At 36.8% G+C, this 22281-nt stretch overlaps 1 protein-coding gene across 1 annotated transcript; it reads left to right on the forward strand.

Moving 5' to 3' along the window:
* The first annotated feature begins 5278 nt into the window (after window positions 1–5278).
* Window positions 5279–21927, forward strand: SPATA22 (spermatogenesis associated 22). Its single transcript, XM_061176100.1, has 8 exons — window positions 5279–5321; window positions 7065–7193; window positions 9028–9088; window positions 9228–9323; window positions 13450–13771; window positions 16485–16614; window positions 18522–18619; window positions 21736–21927. Exons 1-8 carry the CDS (start codon window positions 5279–5281, stop codon window positions 21925–21927), a joined length of 1071 nt encoding a protein of 356 aa, XP_061032083.1.
* Window positions 21928–22281: the final 354 nt, after the last annotated feature.

Here is a 22281-nt window from a genome sequence, read left to right on the forward strand (position 1 = left end):
AAAGGTCTATAGTATGCCTGTTATTATTCAATATTTATGTTTCCACTTTAAACCATTTCTTCTCTGAAACGAGTTCAGGCCCTTTTTTCTCATCTGAGGGCATTTGAATTTCATCTCTATAAGCAGCCAATGGCAGATCTTCAGAGACCTCCTCTGGAACCACTATCCTTTCTTTCAGAATGCTTTTTCATGGTCGGAGATGCAAGAACCAAATCAATGATCACTGGGTCTTAAAAAGCTACTTTGAAACATGCTTTCATTTCTTTCTCATGAAGTTATTAGTAATTCTATGTCGACTTGCTTAGGGATCTTCCTCACTTTTTGCCCAAAGACTAAAGGAAAAACAACTGTTAGTAATTTTCAAGACTTTGTAATGCCTGAAAATGTCTTGGGGCATGCTATATATACGAACCAGATTATATGAGTTTATATGGACACAGCCTAACTTACTGGCAACAGAGACTCTCCACTGGAATGTGTTACTCAAGAGGGGGTCTTATTAGGGGAAAGTATCCAGAATACTGTACTAAGATGATTACATCCCTTTGCAGAAATGACTCTGAGCCAAATCTGATTTGATTTCATGCTCAATCATCCAGAAAGTCAAATATGTTCAAGTACTGAAAACACTATGTGCTAGTAATGGGAGATTGTTTGAAAGGGGTACGACAAGAGTAATTCATTACAACTGCAGAGTAGTTCAATTTATAATGTTTTTCCGCATATGTTATCTCAGTTTATTCACATATCCACTTTATGAGATAGGATGGGTTAGGTATTGACATCCCCATTGCAGAGGTAGAGAAAAAAGAGGTTAAGTAACTTGGTTAAATTTCCCGAGCTTCCAGGAGAAAACTAGGCCTGAGATCTAGGTTTGCTGAATCTAAGTCCAGTGTTTTTCACAGAACAAGAGGGTGTTCCCTGTTATTTTTGGCTTTCCCCAAAGTTCTAATTTTGCTCTTTCCGAATTCACATGAACAGTCACTACAGTGTACTCAGGAAACAAACAAGCTTACAAACAAACACATGATGGAAATATAAAATGTGAATGCTTCAAAATATTTAATAAACCAATACCTGTGTTCTTCCTTTAAGAGGTTATAATGCAGAGATAGAGAAAGCATAATAATAAAATCAAAATGTACACATTAAAATTACTGTTCTAATTTCAGATAAAGCCCTGTAGCCTTTGATTTTTTTGCCCACATCCGTGTACACTGAACACTTCATTGTAGAGATGCAGAAAACAAGCATAAATGTAGACAGATGACAGTCGTATTGTTTAGTTACTTTGGTTTTAAGAGCAGTAACTATGGTGAATTATTAACACTCGATTATGTTTTGTTTCTTTTCTGCCAATTTGTGGTTAGTTCTGTCCTTTGCCCTAGTCTCTCTGGAAATGCTGCTTCAGCTATGTACTTGTAGCTGGCACAAATGACTTGCATTTCGAGGCTTGTTTTATGGAATTTTAACAGAACAGCACTCTGAAGCACATCTAACATTCATAAATAAAGTTTCCCTTACATGTCAAAATGAGTAACTTTTTTGAGAGTTAATGAATTGTAGTAATTCTGTCCTATACTTACCCTGTTTATTGTGTACAGAGTTTGTCTTCTGCGGAAAGCTTTATTAGAAAAAAAGGAGAGCATTTCCTTAGAACTAGAGCAACAGAGGCTTTTCATACTCTTATACCAAGTTAACTTCCGAAAGATTTTTAACTCCCTGTTTCCCAAAGCGCACTAAGTATTTGAGCCCTATAAAAAATACAAATTCTTATTAGTCTAGTTCTTTCTGAGAATTCAGAGAACTCATAGTATACAAAGTGAGACCCTTTCTAGTTGTCACTATCTCACAATTAGGTTGAATATTTAATGTTTTGAAGTACTTAAAAAAAATAAGCCTGACTTCCAGTACTACAAATGTTTTGTAGGGACATTGGTGACTGATTTATTAGTAAAATAATATACTTTGAAACAAAGGGAGAATAAATTTTTCATAGTCATGGCTGTCCAATTGATCAATGTCAGAAAATTTGTAGGAGACAAATTTAAGGCAGAGTTGTTTCCAAAATAGTATGATTGGGGGATAGAGAGGGTCTTCTCTCCAATACGACACATAAAGCGTCTCATACACAGTGTGGTTGTCCAGCAGTCATGTAATCAAACTACTCTTACTATTTTAATTTTTTCTTCCCCTGTGGTCCTATAGCTGTCATCCATCCAGAATAACTTTCTAGGTGGAAATAAATAAATGATAACCAGAACAAGATAGTGATAGAACAGATAGGTTTATAAATTGCTAGCAAAGATTCCACTTCTGCAGTCCTTACAGATGTAGCTCAGGATGTTGCCTTAGTGGGTTTAAAGTCTTTTTCTTTCAATGAGAAATCTATTTTGGGGAGTAGATGGGTGTTACATATGTGTGTGTGTACATATGTATATATCAGGTCAAAATCTGCTTCCTTGAAGATTTTACTCATTTTTTAAAAAACCTCCTCTCTGGAACCATGAAGACAAACAAGTTTTTTCAGACATTTTATTGTGTGAAGTCTTTTCCAAATTAAACGAAGAACTTATTCCTTCAGACTTACTCCTTAGTTTGGCATTCAAGATCTTTTATTATCTGGTCTCAATCTACCTCTAATCCTATTTTCCAACATTCTCTTTTATTTGACCTAATCTTCAAAGAAACTACTAATTAAGTCTCATGGTCTCATAGTCTTAGGACTTCACTAACAACATTCCCTTTATCTCTGGGTCCCTTTGCAACTCTTCCCTTCACCTACTCCAGTCTTCAAATGGTCAGAAGGTAGGGTAACAACAAAAAATGGGCTTTGAACCCAGACAGAAGTAGAATTATTATTCCTGGCCTCCAGTAAGTACTCAGTAAATGGCAGCTACTGTTATTATATAAGGGCTAACATTTATTGAGCATTTACTGCGTGTCAGAACTGTTCATTTTCTCTTTTAGCATCTTCAGGGCAATTAAGTATTATTATTGCTATTTTACTGAGGAAGGAAATGTAGGTTTAGAGGGGCTAACGTGCCGGAGATCAAAGGGCCAGAGAGGGGCAGTCCAATGGCCGAGGGCCAGAGCCCAGGTCACTGCACCTTCCCTTTCCTCTCCGGGGTCCTAGGTCTCTGAGGCATGTACTCCTTCCCTTCCCGAGCTTGTGCAGCACTGGCCCTGCCTTCCTGACCGTGCTTGGCCTTGCGGGACTGTCATCTAAACCCAGGCCTCAGCTCTCCCAGCCTCCTGGCGACTCCAATGTCCCGTCTGCTTGACCTCACTCAGAATCTCAGCCAGACCAAGAAAGACCCCTCTGACTTGGCTTTGAGGCCTGTGGCCTTTCAGTCATCCTATTCTAGGCACACTCCGGGGTGCCCCCAGCATCTCACAAACTGACGTCTAGACGTAAGAAACGACTTCAGGGTGTGGGAACGGGGTTGGGCAACCAGCTCTGGCCTAACTTCCTGATGAAGCTGGGGCGAAGGTTGGCTAAGCAGGCTTGTCCCTCTCTGGGCAAAACTCCAAAGAGGTAGAGCCATCCCTGTGCCGTGTACCCAACAGTACAAGAACGCAAACGGAGGCGCGTTCATGCTTCCGTGCCAGGGAAAAGGCGTGCGTGTCTTTCCCTCTTTGTCCACAGAACGGACGACGTCACGGCGCCGAAGACCCAGGTGGTGGCCTCTGCGCCTGCGCCGACGGTGGCGCGCGGGCGGGGTCGCGCATGCGCAGAGCGCGACTTCCGCGCTTTTTCGGCGGTGGGAAGGCGGTTGGTGGTCGCTGACTGCGCTGGCAGGGTGACGGTTGACGGAGGCGAGGAACCTGAGGGTTAAAGTTGCGTGTCGTATGGCAGGAGGGCCAAGAAGGGAAAGAGTCTGTGTAGGCCCTAGTTACCAAACTGGCGCGATCCCTGGGTCAGGAGAGGTTATTGGAAGAGAACACGAGCCCTGACTGGAGCTTGATGTTTTTTCCCCAAGAGGCGCCCAAGCAGGCCCGATGGCCTCCTTCTGAGGCAACGGTCTTTGGGGCGGGGTGTGTGCGTGTGTGCGCATTGAGCAGACTTTCTGCACATCGATGTCACCACCCGCCTTAATGTAATTAGGGTCCAGTGGGAAGCCGGAGTGGGGGGCACCTCAGGGCCCCTGCCCCCAGGGTCAGTGGTCCAGGGGAGGATGTGGCGCTTTTGTTTGCCTGAGTCTCTTGTCGTCCCCCTCTAAGCTCAGGATGTGTGTTGCGTTGGTATTTCTGGGCTGAGAAAAGGTCACATAACCTGTTTTGGTTCCTAGAACGGCATCAAGAATATTTTCTAAAGGGCATACTATATCCAGGTTCAAGACCAATATGTGGAAACAAAGCAGGGGCAGCCCCTGACCTCATGTTTCCCAAGTTTTATTTCTAGAAACGATATTTGGAAATTAATATGTACCTCAGTATGCTTTGCATTGTTACTCAGTGGTGTTCATGTCTATTTGTCTCATGGGGCAGAGAACTTGGGAGCAGAAATGATCTTATTTAGGTTTGAATCTTACTTTTTTATGAAATAGGCAAGTATTTATTGAATTAAATTGGGATCGAAATATAAGAGGCTAAACATGGAAAAAACTACAACAGAAATTCTGTGGTAAAAGAAAAAAACAAAAAAATCTTATTTCACTTGTTGAAGTTATAGAAACGGAGTGGAAACTTATAAGTACAATTATTCTGGATATTAAGTGAGGCCTTAGTCTTTGGCATTATGTAATCCAGGGATCTCAAACTAATGGCCAAATCAGATGATCTGCACAGTGCTTTAAAAGTGAGACACAGAATACGTTCTCACATGGCTAGTTCAATTGTGTATGTTTCCTCCCTGGCCTTGTAAGTATGTTTGCCAATGTTGTAGTCCCTCTCCCTCTTTGTAGATCTGGTTCAGAATTATTCTCATTTTGGGTCCTTGATTCTGAAATAAATTATGTAGACTCTGTGAAAATCCACATATGTTTAGGAAGCAAGATTATAGCCACACTAGTCTTATTTCAAACAGATTTGGAAAAATGGGTTATGCTGTAAATTCTTACTCAGAAAGCAAAAGAGCCTGGCAGAGAGTTTACATTATCAGGTTTGAAACCATAGGTTTAAACCATAATTTCAGTAATTACTAGGCTGAGAACTTGATTTTGTTGTTGATACAATACAAGGTATAAATTTCTTTCTTTGAAGGTTTAGTCGAACAACTTCATGTTGTAAAGTTGGAGCGCTAAAGAAAAAATTATAGACTTTGATATTGAAGGAAATGAAGAGAAACATAAATGAAAATTCAACTCGAAATACAGCAGGTATTGACTGACTTTTAAAAATTTCTATAGTTTGTATATGTTATGTAAACCTTGTATAGTATATAGATGCAACATTTTGGAAGGAACTTATAAAAAGAATGAACATATAGTGTAGCCTCTTTACTTTTTAGGTCAAAGGAAGTAAAATAACTTACTCAAGACGAAACACTTAGTGGCTTAGGTGGAAGTAAAATCAGACTTTCCTGGATTTACTCTTGTATTCTTTCTACAAATCCCATGTGCTTGAGTTGTTTTGTGCTTTTTAAGCTGAAAATAAAGAAATTAATAATATTTTAATATTTATTTGTGACTATTTAAAATATTTTCAGAAGTGCTTCTGTTTCCCTAATAGCTTCCCCTGCCATTTCTGCTTTCCCAATTTGTTAGTATAAGGACAGAGGGCAAGAATGAAGAGAACCAAAGGAATGATGATAATGCACAATGAAGATAATAATAGCTATTATTTATGGGGGGTGTACTGTATTCTGGGCATTTAATTATATGTTAATTTATTTAACTCTGAGAGAGTTATTATTATCATCCCTGTTTTCTAGATGAGAAACGAAGGCACAAAGAGGTTAAATAAGTAATTTATGAAGTGGAAGAGCCAGGATTTGAACCTAGACTCCATTCTTTTAATCACTATATTGTTCTGCCTCTCACTATATGCCATATTGGCACAATGAGTTTAAGGAAATAGCCGTAGTTTGTACTTTAAAATTGTAATTGGAACCTGCTTTGAAGTTGTAATTCAAATTTAGACAGTCTGATTCCAGAGCCCACATCGTTTTCCCAGCTGTTCATCAGACAGTTACCAGAGTCTATATTCTCATGTAAGTGTAAGTGTTGATGGACCAACTAGAGTATGGTATAGTGGCAAGATATCTGAACTGAGAGTTAGGAAGCTCGGGCCCTATCTAGGTTCTTTCACTGTGGCAATGTGTAAGCTTTTTGGACCTCTTTTTCCTCTGAGATCCCTTCTAGTTTTAGTGTTCATAAATTCTGACTTTTGACTTGACTTGAGATCCCAGGTCCCTCAACTGGAGGGTTTGGAGTAGTATTTATTCTCATTTGGATTTATTACTATCACTCTAAGGCATTCTCAAAATGATCCACAGAAAATATGCATTACAGACACCTGGAGTTCTTGTTGAAATTGCAGAGTTTTGGTTTCCAAAGCAAGTCGATTGAAATAAAATCTATGAGGGTGGGGTCTAGGAACTGGCATGTTAAGCATAACCACAGATAAATCTTAGTCAAACTAAAGTTTGAGAACCATGGCCTTAAAGGGTATGCTACCATAGTCAGAGAGTGGTTAGGGTTTTGGAAAGCAAAATGGGTCAAATTTTGGTTCTCCCTTACCTCTATTGTACTTGAAGTGTCCCCTCCAGTTGATATGGTGATAAGCAAGCACAGGAGGGAAGGAAGGAAAACAAAAAGTGGATTTGGAAAGGGTAGGGGGATGAGGGAGGAGATGGGAATTACTGCCAAACAAGAGGAATTAAGGCAGTGTCAACATAGAACAAGAAAGGAGTTTTTAGAGAGACAAATAAGGCTATTTGGGCTCTTAAAAAGAGTGTAAAAAAATTCCAAATCTATAGAAATATATCTGTAATAAATATAAAATTAATGTATAGAAGCAGACCAATTCAAATCGTGTATTATTATATACTAGTAATTAGTCTATAACTAGATCTGACTATTTGCCTATTATGTACTTATTTATCGGTACATTCAATTTAGGCTGTTTGCCCGTACCACTGTTCAATCAGAAAAAGAGGAATAGACAGCCATTAACATCCAATCCACTTAAAAATGATCCAGGTATCAGTACTGCTTCTGACAGTTATGATTTCCCTCCTCTACCAACAGGTAAGAAAATAAGGTGAAAATTTTCAGAAAATAAGAAGTAGGATTATAGAAAATTACCATTTCTATTTTATTATAATGGAAATATAAAGTTTAGTTTTTCTTCTTTCCACTATCCAATTATAGGGATTACTTGGTTCTTTCTGAACATTCCAGTACAGTAGTTTGAGTTTCCTTGTCTACAAGGGTGTCTTAGCATTTAAATGGAGTATCTTAAATCTGGAGCCTTTGTTCTAATGAAGTAGTAACCTACATTGTAAAGGTTTTTTTTTCTTTTTCAAAACACGTATAGATATTTGTGACTTAAACATTTGGTGATAAAGAATGGAAAAACTCAAGTTCCTTCAGGAATAAGGATAAGTGTGAATGGGAACATGGGAAAAATGGAAGAAAGTAGACCTTAGGAAGGGTAGAAGCCCAGGAATTTCTAGTGCTTGGCCCTAGTCTTTTTTCTCTTCTTACATAATTTTTGCCTTTTTTCATTTATTGGCTTTTCACTCTTTCATCCCATTGGCTTCCTTATAGCTTCGACTGGCGTGTGAACTAAATTGCTCTTGCTTGGTGTTAACATAACCTTTTAGTTCTAGTTCTCAGGGCCCATCATTGGCTGCACTCTGTTTCTCTTGATTCAAATTCTAGAGACAGAGAGCCTCTGTTTCAGCTCATATTAAATGAGGTCACTGAAATCCTAATTTATCTTTATGGTTAGCCTCTCATATCTGAAACAATTAGCTGTGGTGGTTTGTGCTGAAAGGTCTTAATGTTTGCTTACTTTTTACTTCTCTCTGGAAGAAGGCATGGACAGGCAGACAGTCTGAAATATACTTGGTACATGCTGGTTATATACATTTACATTTTTGGGGGACACACTTAAAAATCTTTAATAGGATTTTATGCAACTAGAATTTAAAAATCCTGTGCAACCATAGACCTTAATCTACTTTTACATCTATAGTTATTTTGTTTTCTTCCACATTTGAGGAATTGGAAGTATGAATTTCATATTATTCTCATTTTTATGGATAAAAAATTAAAAATTCACATGGATATGCATAAATGGTCATCTTCTGCCATTTAAAAAGTTCTCTACTATTTAAAATATTTTTATAAGTAGCATGAATGATAGATGATCTTGAAAAATAACAATTAGAGTTGTTCCATAGGGAAGTGTGCAGCCTCCTGAAGTACTGAACTTTTCAAACTCTGACCAGGATTACTATCTGTCAGAGATATAGCAAGATTCTTATATTGGGCAAGAGATAGGACTAGATCAGTGTTTTTCAAATTTTTTTTCTTGATCCATTAGTAGGTTAGGAAATAACCAACCTTTTAAAAAAAGAAATAGAAGAGAATAAAATAGAAAAGAATAGAATAGAAAGTGTCAGTATATCATATAGTAAGAATAAGAATTGATAGTAAAATTGTTATATTCCCTCTCAAACACAAACGTGCGCGCATACACATGCACACCATGCCTGTATATATTCCGGGTTTCGATGTATTTCTTGCTGTGGGTTGGGATTAAGAAACATTGATTACACTGAATTTATGTTACAAAATACAAGGTGCTATACTAGGATTGACTGTGGAAGAGATACAGATTAAACTATTACCTTGCTTAGAATGCAATGGGAAAGAAAGACATCTAAAAAATTAATAAGGCAGCCTATGACAAATTCCACAACAAAGTACTATTGAAGAACGTGTCCATATATTCAAGTCCTTTTCTCCTTCAAACTTTCAACTGCCTCCCCCCACATATTAAATAAATATGAAAGAATTATTTCAAAAAATGCTCCCTATCTTACTCTTACCTATATTACTTGTATCTTTTGAGATTGGGCCTGGGAAGCTATGAATCCGGAGCTGCCTCCTTTAATGAAAACAGTGAACACAGGGTATGTGGAAAAATATATACCAATGAATGTATGTGTCTGTTACAGACTGATGTTATTCTTCTATATATATTTTATATTTTTATATTTCTCAATCGGGGAACAAATTATTAATAGTTAATAAGACATATTTCCTTGAAAGGCAAATACCACATTCAGTTTCTCATCCCCTGAGAAGTCAAGATTCTGTGTCTAAATCTATTCAATTAAATGCTGAAAGAAGCAAGAGTGGTTGGAGGTGAGTCTACTTAAGATTTTTCTTATTCTATTCATTCTTCTCCTTCCCATCTCCTCCTTTACTCCCTTCCCTCCTCCTCTATATATTCTTCCTTTCTTAAACAGAATTATATTTAGGAAATTTATATACTTAATAACTAACTATAGTGATATTAGCTGTGTTTTATAAAAGAAGAGAACATGCCATATACAACTTTAAAAATAGGCAAATTTGGCAGTGATTATATTTCCAAAGAATACTTCATGTTATAATGAAATTTCTGTAAATATTTATCACCATGAATTTATGATTTTGCTGTGGATTATTAATGATCTAATTGACAATAGGTAAAGAGTCAAGAATAACTGTATCTAAATGTCAGATATATATACTACCAACTGTAAAATAGATAGCTAGTAGGAAGCAGCCGCATAGCACATGGAGATCAGCTCGGTGCTTTGTGACCACCTAGAGGGGTGGGATAGGGAGGGTGGGAGGGAGATACAAGAGGGAGGAGATATGGGGATATATGTATATGTATAGCTGATTCACTTTGTTATAAAGCAGAAACTAACACACCATTGTAAAGCAATTACACTCCAATAAAGATGTTAAAAAAAAAAATGAAAAAAAAATGTCGGATATATTTAGGATATATTTGAGAACCAAATAGAATGCTCAGCCTTACCCCAGTAAGATAATCAGCTCCAAGGTAAATAGGATGGAATAAGAAAGAAAGACAGAGAATGAAATCATAAGCATATGGTAAGATGGTGAGGGTAGGGCTTCCCTGGTGGCGCAGTGGTTAAGAGTCCGCCTGTCAATGCAGGAGATGCGGGTTCGAGCCCTGGCCCGGGAGGATCCCACATGCCGCGGAGCAACTAAGCCCGTGTGCCACAACCACTGAGCCTGCGCTCAGGAGCCCGCGAGCCACAACTACTGAAGCCCTCGCGCCCAGAGCCTGTGCTCCGCAACAAGAGAAGCCACGACAGTGAGAGGCCCACACACCGCAATGAAGAGTAGCCCCCGCTCGCCACAACTAGAGAAAGCCCGCGCACAGCAACGAAGACGCAACGCAGCCAAAAATAAATAAATAAATAAATTTATTTTTAAAAAAAAAGATGGTGAGGGTACTTCTGGGTCATTGCCAGAAATATCTAAGTTTAATGTCTAAATAATACGAAAAAAATGAATAGATAAAGGACATGGATTATTTTTTTAGGTTGGACTTTAGTATTTTTGGGTAAGTGGCAAACTACTGAAAGAAATAATTTTGGAAACACATTATTGGAAAACAACACCAACCCCAGATCATATATCAGTCATTGGTTAGTGCTTTGTTGTTATTTTAATGATCCTTACAACAACCCTGTGAAGTTAACATCACCTTCACTTTTAGTAGATGAAGATACCATATTTTTTAAAAAGGGGGAAACTTTTAATAAAGTGGTTAATACAAAACAGTATTTTTATTTTTAAAAATTTAGTATTGTTTTTATTACTCATGCTAGTTTCCTCAGGACCAGTCAGTTCTTTCTTCAGTACCGCTGCTTCAAACTAGGCCTATTCAGTGGTTTGAGATGGTCCTCGGAGGCATAGTTCCAGCTGCAAGTGCTAGGAGAAAATGCATTCTGATAGACATTAGAGAATTAGGTAACGGATTGTAATCTGGATAGGCAGCCAGTATTGGATATTCCAATTTGAAATAATAAATGATCTGTCAGACAGTTGGAATATAACAACAGAAAATCCAGGAGCAGAAGACATTTGAAAACCCAAGTAGGCAGTTGGTAATCTGTTGAAGATCTTTTAACTGGTTCTATGCTTAGGTTTAGAATCTAGGCTAACATTGCCAGATTTAGCAAATAAAAATATAGGATGCCCAGTAAAATTTGAATTTCAGGTAATGGACAAATAATTTTTTAGTGTATGTCACATGTAATATTTGGGACATAATTATACTAAAATTTTATTTGTTATTTATTTGAAATTCAAATTTAACTGGGCATCCTGTATTTTACCTGATAACCCTTGTCTAGAATCTCTTGAAACATGGAATTTGCAAGAGCAATGTAGACTCCTATTCTTATAGGTATTAAGCTATTAGACAAGTTGTCAAGATAGGTTTAATTTACCAGAATTAGTATACTAGACAATAAGCAAGGGTGAACTGATGTTAACATCTTCGAGCTTTTATACTAAAGCTCCTACAATTAGTCTTAAATAATTGGTCTTTGAGAAATTGGGATTGCACTTGATGGTTAAGAAATCTCAGTTGAGGAGAGGTGAAGACTTTAGAAACTGGAAATTGGGCACAACCTGGCAAATAGGTTTAGATAGATCAATAAATTGGTTTTTTTAAATTTATTTATTTAATTTATTTATTTTTGGCTGCATTGGGTCTTTGTTGCTGTGCGTGGGCTTTGTCTAGTTGCGGGGAGCGGGGGCTACTCTTGGTTGCGGTGTGCAGGCTTTTCATTGCGGTGGCTTCTCTTGTTGCGGAGCATAGGCTCTAGGCACGCGGACTTCAGTAGTTGTGGTGCGTGGGCTCAGTAGTTGTGGCTCGCGGGCTCTAGAGCGCAGGCTCAGTAGTTGTGGTGCATGGGCTTAGTTGCTCCACGGCATGTGGGATCTTCTCAGACCAGGGCTTGAATCCGTGTCCCCTGCATTGGCAGGCGGATTCTTTACCACTGCACCACCAGGAAAGCTCAATAAATTGTTTTTAAGGGAAGATAAAGTATTCTTTTTTTTCTATAATAGCCTACTGTTCTTATTATAAAAATAATATCATTCTAGAAAAAAAGTAAATGGAAGAAAGTTATTCATAGTCACACTGATCCAGAGATAGCCATTAATCAATTAATTAATTTTTAAACAGAAATATCACGGCATTTCCCCAGGCTAGGAGCACCTCCTGAACAAAAACATTGGAGAAAGTTGCAGATGCGTTGTTACCAATAAGGAGTTGTAAAGCTAAAAGAAACTTTCCTAAACTATGAAAATAAAAGTAATTTCCACAGCCATGAGGAAGGAGAAAACTATGTTTCTATTCTCTCTGTTGAATATAAAATTGTTGCCATATGAAGAGGTGATTAATGTAGGAAAAAAATTTTATAGAGGTGTATTAGGCAATTACTTAATAAGTTTTTCCTGGATATTGTGATGTTTGTGGTATTTATCAACTTAAAAAAATTTTTAATTATTTGTGGTGATTTCTTTTCTCATTATTTTCATACTGAATTTTGTACCTAATTTACTTACGAAAGCTCCCTAAATTATACAAGCTTCGGGTCCCATATAATCTGGTCTAGGGAACCTAGACTTTTTCTTGGATTATTTTCCCTAACAAGGTATGGGTTGCATTGTTTGCCCTCTTGTGGTATTTTTAGGAAAATTATTCAGGAATAAGCATTTGTGACTTAGACTAGTTTTTCCCTGTGGAACTCTTAACTAGCCTGCTCAGAAATTATACTTTTGATTTTGGCCTCATTAACATCATGTTCTGATGAACTGGTACGGCTCACTTAGGTTAATGTAGCTAGTAAAATGCTGAAACATTCATAAGTAGGGTTTTTAAGCTACACAGTAAAAGTACAAAATTTCTAATCAAACAGCTATCTACCCTGTCTATATCTATTTTCCTTGTGATTTAAAATCACTGATGAGCAATAGTTTAACTTTTGAAAATTTTACTTTGTAGAAAATCAAAAAATAAATGTATAAAAAAGGAAGCAGGGAGTTCCCTGGTGGTCCGGTGATTAGGACTCGGCGCTTTCACTGCCGTGGCCCCTGAGGATTCATAACCACTGTCATATGAAGGCTTGTATAATTTAGAAATATACTGTATGGCACTGAACTTTGAGTTGGGAGACTAGGATTCTCTGGGTTTTAGATTGTCAGTAACTTGCTATATGACTTTGGGTAAGTTACTTCCTCCTCAAGACTCAGTTTCCTCACCAAGAGAGGTATAATATATTGTAGGGTTGTTGTGATGATGTATTTGGAATTTCTAACTGGTCAGTAATTACAAAGTAGTTTATAAACCACAAATTACCATGTAAATGCAAATTTTCATTAATAATTTTCTTTCACTTAAGAAAAAGTATATAGAAACAAAATTAATACTAATTTAAAAAAACTATTTCAGCTACAGAGATGGCAACAAAAATACCACTTTAAAAACTTGGGATAGAAATGATTTTAAGCCTCAGTGCAAAAGAACAAATCTAATGACAAATAATGGAATAAATTCATGTCCAGTGAATTTGGGAGCTCAACAACGGAAACAATTAAGAGTATCTGAATCTACTAACTTACCTCACCAAAGAGAAACACATTCGTCAAAAATATCTGGCTCCACAATGAGAAGTCTAGACAAAAACGGTGCATTACAGGCATTTAAGCCCAATTTTCAACAAAATCAATTTAAGAAAAAAATGGATGGCTTTCCAGAAGAAAACACCCTCAAGGTAAACTTTTAAATATTATTTGCATTTTTGTATTTACATTTAAAAAATGAGGTAAGTATTTAGAAAATTACAGAGATAAGAGCATTTGAAATCACTCCCCTGGTATACATTACTTGATTAGCACAAATACCCAGTTCTGTTGGAGTAGGTATATGTTAGTGTCCAAAATATTTTCTTAGAGGTTGTGAATGGCTGCTTCTTTTCAGAGTTGCTTTAGAATTTCCTACCAGGTTCTGAATTTCACTGTTTGCTAATTATTGAGATGATGATAGTTTATCCATTGCTTGCAGAAATTCTTGAAGTTCTTCATATGTCACTCTTTTTTTTTTTTTTTTTTAATAGGGGTCAGCAAACTTTTTCTGTAAAGGGTTAGATAGTAAATATTTTTGGCTTTATGGGCCATATTGTCTCTCTTACAAGTACTCATCTATACCACTCAACTCTGCTGTTGTACCTTAAAAGCAGCCATAGATAATTCATAAATTAATTGGTGTGGCTGAGTTCCAATGAAAATTTACCCAAAAAACACAGCAGATTAGATTTGGCCTGCAGGCCGTAGTTTGCTAACTTCTGCTCTATAATCTGGTCTTATTTACTTTTACAGCTTCGTATTCCATATTTCACTAATTCTTCAATGCTCCAGCCATTTCAGACTCTTCACAATTCTCTAAACGCACTCTAATATGACTCTGCTTTGGTTTATATTTTTCCCCATACCTGTGCCTCAGCCTTATTTCCTCTCTCCACCTCTCACTCTAGTCATTCTTTGTAAATGTCTTTCATATATGTGCTGGCTGTTTGCTATCTTCCCTTGCTTGCCACCTGGTCTAATAGATTCTTTATCCTCTGCCCTTGTCTGTGTTCTGGAAGGCTAAATGGTCCTACATAGTGCATCATTCTGGGATCCATTAGCTGCCTACTGTTAGGAGTCAGCCAGTGGGAGTGGAAGTCCCAGGCAGGACATCAAAGGGTAGAGAGAGAGGTTGGGTTTTCCCATTCCCCCCCTGCTTAAATGTTGTGTCTCAGGTGGTAGCTGTGTCCCTGCATGATATAGCCCCTCCGTAAGTCCAGATTTCACAGGCTTGGTAATTTTATTTCCTCCTCTTGTCCTTTCAGCCTAGGAGTGGTAGAAGTTTCTTACTGTTGTTAGTCTTTGAGTGCTTAAGTACCCTATGTTTATTCTGCCCATACACCTGTAAGCAGTTTTTTCAATAAGCCATCTGGGGTCAATTTTTTTTTCTGGAAATCTGACTAATATAGCATGTTCCACAGTGGTTCTCAACCTTGTTTCCTTGTACACAAGAATGATATGATAGTCACCTTAGTAACAGTGGCTCATTATGGCAGTAATCTCAACAGGAAGCATTCATATCTTCGTTAGGAATGGGAAGAGGAGGGAAGGTAATTGTAGTTGGAAAAAAATGTTCCATCAAGTGTTCTTGGGTATGCCACCGCCCTCATGAAGGAAGGTGCCCCCTCCCCAAAAATTAGTATCTTAGCACACTGTATTCTTAGTTGATCTTTTAAAATTTTAGTTAATTAGTTCAACTTTTATTTTTGTATGACCTTATGTCATCAGGCTTTCTTTACCTCCCTCCCTCCCTGCCTTCCTTCCTCTTTCTTTCTTGTAGGCCTGCCTACTTTCTTGGCCTGAGGCATGCCAGTACTGGTCCAACAGGCTGGTGGGTGAGGCCAGGTCCTGGTCCTCTGTGATTGCAATTAACCTCCCATTTGTGGGTTGCCCACCCTGGGGGTATGGGTCTTGACTATACCTTGTATCTTCCCTCCTACCAGTCTTGTTGTGGTTCTTTCTTTATATCTTTAGTTGTAGAATTTCTTATCTGCTAGTCTTCTGGTTTTTCTCATCAATAATTGCTCTGTAAATAGTTGTAATTTCGGTGTGCCCATGGGAGGAGGTGGGCTCAGGGTCTTCCTACCTGCCATCTTGGCCATTCCACCCTTTTAGGTGATCTTTAAAAATGCCAAACACATTCCCATCTCAAGGCCTTTACACTTGCTGTTCACTCAGTCCTCACTCAACAACCTATTTAAAATAATAATCCCTGCTCTTTTTATCCTTTTACCCTGTTGGTTTTTTTTTTTAATGCATAGAATACAGCAATTCCTGACATTCTATATTTATTTATTTTCTGAATCCCCTATTAGACTGTACAGTCTCTGAAGGTAGATAGATTGTCTGTTTTGTTCAGTACTGTTTCCTCATTAGCTATGTTTGGCACATAGTAGTAGGTGCCAATAAATACTTTTGGAATGAATGAATGAATGAATGTGTCTGGGTTCCCTCTTAGAGTGTGAGCACATTAGGGAAAGGAATTGTGTTTTACTCACCTGTGTTTATCACAGGATTGGCACATGATGCTTTAAAAATATTCAAAGAATCGACGAATGAGTGAATAAATGCCCATATAAAACAGAGATAAAAAGAAAAAAAAATAATCCTCTTCTTGATTAATTTTCTCCAAGTGCATTCTAGTTTCTCCTCCTTTATAAAGTACTAATGATGCCTTTAATTTAGGGGAGTAACTGTACTAAAATTGTCAATAGTTCCTTTTACATATTTTACATAGTCTTTTAACATTATTTTACACATTTGCCTGTTATAAGGACCTAGAATCTTTACATAGAAAAGTGAATGAGTATGACGAAAAAAATGACAGGTTTTTCTAATGCTATGTTTTCATTTTTTCAAAAGGAAGCATCATTGTATCAGTTAAAGCTTAAGGAGAAAGATAATTCTTTAAGAATTATATCTGCAGTTATTGAAAGCATGAAGTACTGGTGTGAACATGCACAGAAAACTGTACTTCTTTTTGAAATATTAGGTAGGTATACTACTTCAAAAATACTTCATTAATACCATTTGGACAATAATTTTGAATGTTAATAGGAATACCTAGGGGATCTTAAAGAAAAATAAAATTTTATAAAAGGAGATTATGGTTTATTAGGATTTTCTTCAGTTCCTGTATCTGTCATAGATTTGTGTGACATAAGATGTATTTGATTATTCATGGTAGAAGAATTCTAATTCATAATGTCAAAAATGGAAAGATTCTTAAAAGTAATCTAACCCAACCCTTGAGGTAGGTGAGGAAATGGGTCAAATAATTAAAATAGACTTGACTAAAAATCATAATGCTAGTTAGCAGCAGAAATGGATCTAGACCCCAAGTCTTCTTATTCTCAATAGAGAGTTCTCTCTACTATATTACACTAAATCCAGTAGTAATTTTGTATATAAGTTAAATTATAAATCAAATATTCTGAAAGAACATTTGTGAAGAATCCTTTACTGATATGAGTAAACACCCTACAATTAGCCTGTTTTCTAAATTGATATTTAAAAGGGAGGAGAGTTTTGTAAAATGTTTCTGGAATTTAATTTTACTTAGACTGAAGAGATAAACAAGAAGTAGAGATTCAAAACATATTTCTTTCCATAGTTTAAATAAAATATTTAATTTAAATTATGAAATATTGTAAACATACAGAAAAATACAGAGAATAAATATCCACCTACCTATGTTATAGATATCTGTGAAAACCACTATCCATTTTTCTTCTTCTCTAGAGATAATCACTATGGTATCTTTCCTTTCCATGCTTTTATAATTTTACTCTATACATCTGATTTCATAAATTTATATATATTTACTGTTTTATGTGTTTTAAAATATAGAGTTTACATTTTCATCCAGCATTATGTTTTTGAGATTTAGCCATCTTTCTATCCTGTTAGTGTTGGCTTCATCCTGAGGCTCCAATTATGGTCTCTCCAGCAGCTTCTGACTCTTCCCTTATGACATTAAGAAGATTATCAAAATCCTCTATACCACACATTCTTCCTTGTACCACAGTCACATTCTTTGATAGTTTCTTCTGGTTGCTCTTTCCCAGAAACTAGCAAATGACCCCTTGCATATCATCATTTCTGACTGGGCAACAAGCCCATCACTGCAACCCTGAGCTCTGTAGCTGAGGAAGGGGATACACTGACTGGCTTACATCAGTCTCAGATTACTCCTGGGTCTAGGGGTGGGGACAAATCCCATCCAAATCATATGGCTAAGAATGGCATAGGAGAGATTTCCTAAAGGAAAATCTGGGTATTATTAGGGGAAATGGAGGCTGACCTCAAAATAACAAATGTTCACTATCAGTACCTAATAGATGGTTATTAAAGGAATGAATAATGGTCTCATTTGATAGTAATTTCTTGAGATAAACATGAATTATCATTTGAATTTTATAGATGAAACAGATTTGAAAGAGGTTAAACAGTTGTTCAATTTAGTAAGTTGAAGAACTGAGACTCAATTGCATGACTTCTGATTCTAATTCAATGCTTCTTTTTTCATTAAACCATGACGTTTATTTGTTATACGTGTGTATTTTGTTTACTATAATGTAGTAGACTGGTCTGAGGATTTAACCACTCCATCAAACACATTCAAAGAAAAAAGCTTCAGATGGCCAGCTATTGTCAGTTGTATAAACTTTGTCATATAACCTGATCCTAGGTTGGAGAGGGCCAGAAATTTTGCTTTCCTTAGAATAAAACAGTTTCAGAAATATCTTTCCCTCTTAAGATGTTTTCTTATTAATGTATAAACAAAACTATGAGAGGTTGGTGGGGGAATAGCTATTTAAATATCAACTTCTCTTTGTTAAACTTTATTTGCATTTTACCAACACTGATATTTTCCCCCTCTATTTCAATGTTGCTTAGCTGTTCTCGATTCAGCTGTTACACCTGGCCCATATTGTTCAAAGACTTTTCTTCTGAGAGATGGGAAAAATACTCTGCCTTGTGTATTTTATGAAATAGTGAGTATCTGTTTAAGTATTCTTTGCAAAGCCTATGCCAACAAAAACATACAAATGCAGGCTATAATTCAACTGTAGTAGAAATTCTGTTAATGATTTAGTGGTACTTTCAACATTTTGTTTGGTTTTAATTATGATATTAAAATTATTTATTTGTTCAACTAAAATGGAGGGCTACTATGTGCCAGGCGCTGTGCTAGATGCAGGGGATACAAAGTGGAATAAAAGTGATAAATGGCTCTTTCTCTCAAAGAGTTTATAATCTCAGGTAGAAAGACAGAAATGTAAATGTTACACTGTGGTATGATAAACGGTATGACAAGCAGTGTGTGCAGGGTGCTATAGAAGTAGATAGGGAGGATGGGTCAGATCAGGGAAAGATTTTTTTTTTTTTTTTTTTTTTTGGCTGAGTTGGGTCTTCGTTGATGCGTGCGGGCTTTCTCTAGTTGTGGCGAGCGGGGGCTTCTCATTGTGGTGGCTTCTTTTGTTGCGGAGCACGGGCTCTAGGCGTGCGGGCTTCAGTAGTTGTGACACACAGGCTTAGTTGCTCCGCGGCATGTGGGATCTTCCCAGACCAGGGCTCGAACCTGTGTCCCCTGCATTGGCAGGTGGATTCTTAACCACTGCGCCACCAGGGAAGTCCTGGGGAAAGATTTTTGAAGAATGTAGTCTTGTCTTAGATATTTAAGGTCTAATAAATTAAGCCAAAGTGTTGGGAGGTGGGGGAAGAGGTTGGAGGAACACATTCTAAGGTGAGGGAGCAGCACATGTAAAGACATGAAGCTCAGATAGAGCCTGGATTGTTCAGGAAACTGCAAGTAGTTTACAATTACCGGAGTGTAGAGTTAGTAAGTGATGGGGGTAAGGGTAGTGGTGGTTATGAACTTGGGGGAATGCAGAGAGAGTGGGCTGGGACGTAGGGAAGAGGCTTGGTAACAAAGGAGGCTGGAAACCTTATAAGGCTTACATACTTTGTAAAAGAGTTTGGCATTAATTCTGAAATTGGGCTTAATTCTGAAATCACACTTGGATTCCAGTTTGTACTCCACCATTTACTAGCTGTATGACCTTGAGTGAGCTCCTTAAACTTCTTGAGCATCAGTTTTTTAATCTGTAAATTGGGGAGACTAATTCCTACTTTGAAAGGTTGTTTTGGAGATTAGATAATAAAATATATGAATGTATAGCATCTGACACATAGCAGATGATCAAGAAATAGTAGCTGTCATGTTATTAATTTTTATAATTATCTTGAAAGCTTATTATTTTTCTCTAGTCTGATAAGTTTTAAAAAAACTTTTATTAAAATATAACATATACGGAAAAATGCACAAATCATACCTGTACAATTCTATGAAGGTATCACAAAGTGAACATTACCAAGGTTAAGAAATAGAACATTGCTATCACCCTAGCATCCTTGTGCCTCTTCCCATTCACTCCCTCTTGTTTTCTGCCTACAAGTAACCACTATTGTGACTTTTAATATCATAAATTAATTCTGCCTGTTTTTGAACTTTATATAAATAGTATGATGTGGTACGTCTTGTTTTATGTCTGGTTTCTTTCATTCAACACAATGTTTGTAAGATTCATCTGTGTTGTTGCATGTAGCTAAAGTTCATTTATTTATATTTCTATGTACAATATTCTTTTGTATGAATATATCACAATTTAGTTTTCTATTCTACTGTTGGTGGGCATCTTGGTTGTTTCCTGGGTTTTTTTTATTATGAATAATACTCTGTGAACATTCTTATATATGTCTCTTGTTGTGCACATCCATGCCTTTCTGTTGGGTATATACCTAGAAGTAAAATTGCTGAATTGTAGTGCATTTGTATGTTCTAAAACAGTAGTTATTGCCAAAGAATTTTCCAAAGGGTTGTAACAGTTTACATACTCACAATCAGCATAGGAGAGTTGTAGTTTCTCTGCATTCTTATCAACATTTAGTAGTCAATGTTTTTTATTTTAGCCATTCTAGTGGGTAAGTTTAGTGCTATCTCATTTCTCTCCAATTCCCTGGTGACTAATGAGGTTCAGCACTTTTGATGTTTACTGGCCATCTAGATATCTTCTTTTGAAAAATCTGTTCAGGCCCCTTGTAATTTTTTTCTGCTGAATTATTTTTTTCCTTACTGATTTATAGGAGTTTTTGAAAAAACTATTCTGAGTACAAGTTCTTTGTCTATTATGTACATTGCAAATATCTTCTCATACTCTGTGGTTTGCTTTTTCAGTCTTAGTAGTGGCTTTTGAGGAAAAGAAAATCTTCACTTTAATATGGTCCTTTAGCAATTATCAACATTTTCCTTTATAGTTAGTGCTTTTTATGACTGTTTAGCGAAAGAAATCTCAGAATAATTTTATTCATGACTGAGAGGATTTGGAGCTGGCTGGTCTTTTTCTGGCTTACTAGTCCCATTAGGGCACAACCCTTTTGAGTCTCCCAACCCTAAGCCTGGGGTGGGGGTGGGGTGGTTACCAGAATCTCTTTTCTTTGGGGGAACCCTGGAGTCCATTTTTTCTCCTAGCCCTATGAGCTGTCAGAAGCTCTGCTCAGTTTCTTAGACTCTCAAATTGCCTTGACTGTAATTAGCAGATACCTCAGGGGGTAAAGCATCCCCAAATATCAGGCCCCATTCTGGACTCCTATCCTCTCCCAGATGGGGTCTCTGTAACTCCTCACTGCCTTTTATCTCTCTGGTGTCTATGAGGATATTTTTAAATAAATATTCTATCCAGGTGTTCTAGTTGTTTTTAGTGGGAAAGTTGGTCTGAACTACCTATTCGGTCATCTACTGAAAGTGGGACTCTGGAAGTCTAATAGAAGTGAATATTCAAGTGCCATTATATTGGGAATTATTCAGTCTTTTAAGAAGCAGCAGCTCACTAGCTTGTAAGAAGCCCTACCCAAGTGAAGGTCTTCTGTGTCAGGGCACCCATTTAAGACTAGCTATTATGGTCTTGTCGCAGTGGGGCCCTAAATGAGGTAAGGGAATTACAGCATTTTGGAGTGATTCATATTTAGTTGATCATATTATTAGTTCAAAAAATTGAAATTCAAATGAAGTAATAAATAACTTTATTGATATTTATTTTTTAAAAAACAGGATCGTGAACTTCCAAGACTGATTAGAGGCCGAGTTCATAGGTGTGTTGGAAACTATGACCAGAAAAAGAATATTTTTAAATGTGTTTCTGTCAGACCAGCATCTGTTTCTGAACAAAAAACTTTCCAAGCATTTGTTAAAATTGTAGATGCTGAAATGAGATACTATACTAATGTAATGAATGAAATTTAAGTAGTGATGAAGTTTAAATAGTATAAATTAAGCATTTTTCTGTTCTTGTTTAAATTACCATCTCCATGGTTTTATGGCTACTGTTCTTCTGTATTTCACTTGTTGAATTAAAATATTTAAATCCTTTTAAATGTGGAAAGAATTTTTGAAAAATAATTTTACTGTTATTATAAAAATGGTGCATTTGCTAAAATTAAAAAACCATTTCAGATAAAAATGCTCAATATAATAAGAATAGGCACATACTTATTTAACATGGGATAATAGTACATTTGAGTCAGCCTAAAAGCCAACATCAAGGTTAATGGGGAAATACAGACGCATTCACACTAAAGTCAGGAACAAGGTCAGGGT

The sequence above is a fragment of the Eubalaena glacialis genome, chromosome 19, assembly GCF_028564815.1.
Source record: "Eubalaena glacialis isolate mEubGla1 chromosome 19, mEubGla1.1.hap2.+ XY, whole genome shotgun sequence".
NCBI lineage: Eukaryota > Metazoa > Chordata > Mammalia > Artiodactyla > Balaenidae > Eubalaena > Eubalaena glacialis.

What these genes read in the sequence shown, in the direction of transcription:
- SPATA22 (XM_061176100.1), top strand. Translation starts at nt 5,279, where the DNA reads ATGAAGAGAAACATAAATGAAAATTCAACTCGAAATACAGCAG. An exon ending in TTCAACTCGAAATACAGCAG is followed by an intron (nt 5,322 to 7,064) that starts GTATTGACTGAC and finishes CATTCAATTTAG; the next exon opens with GCTGTTTGCCCGTACCACTG. An exon ending in ATGAAAACAGTGAACACAGG is followed by an intron (nt 9,089 to 9,227) that starts GTATGTGGAAAA and finishes TTTCCTTGAAAG; the next exon opens with GCAAATACCACATTCAGTTT.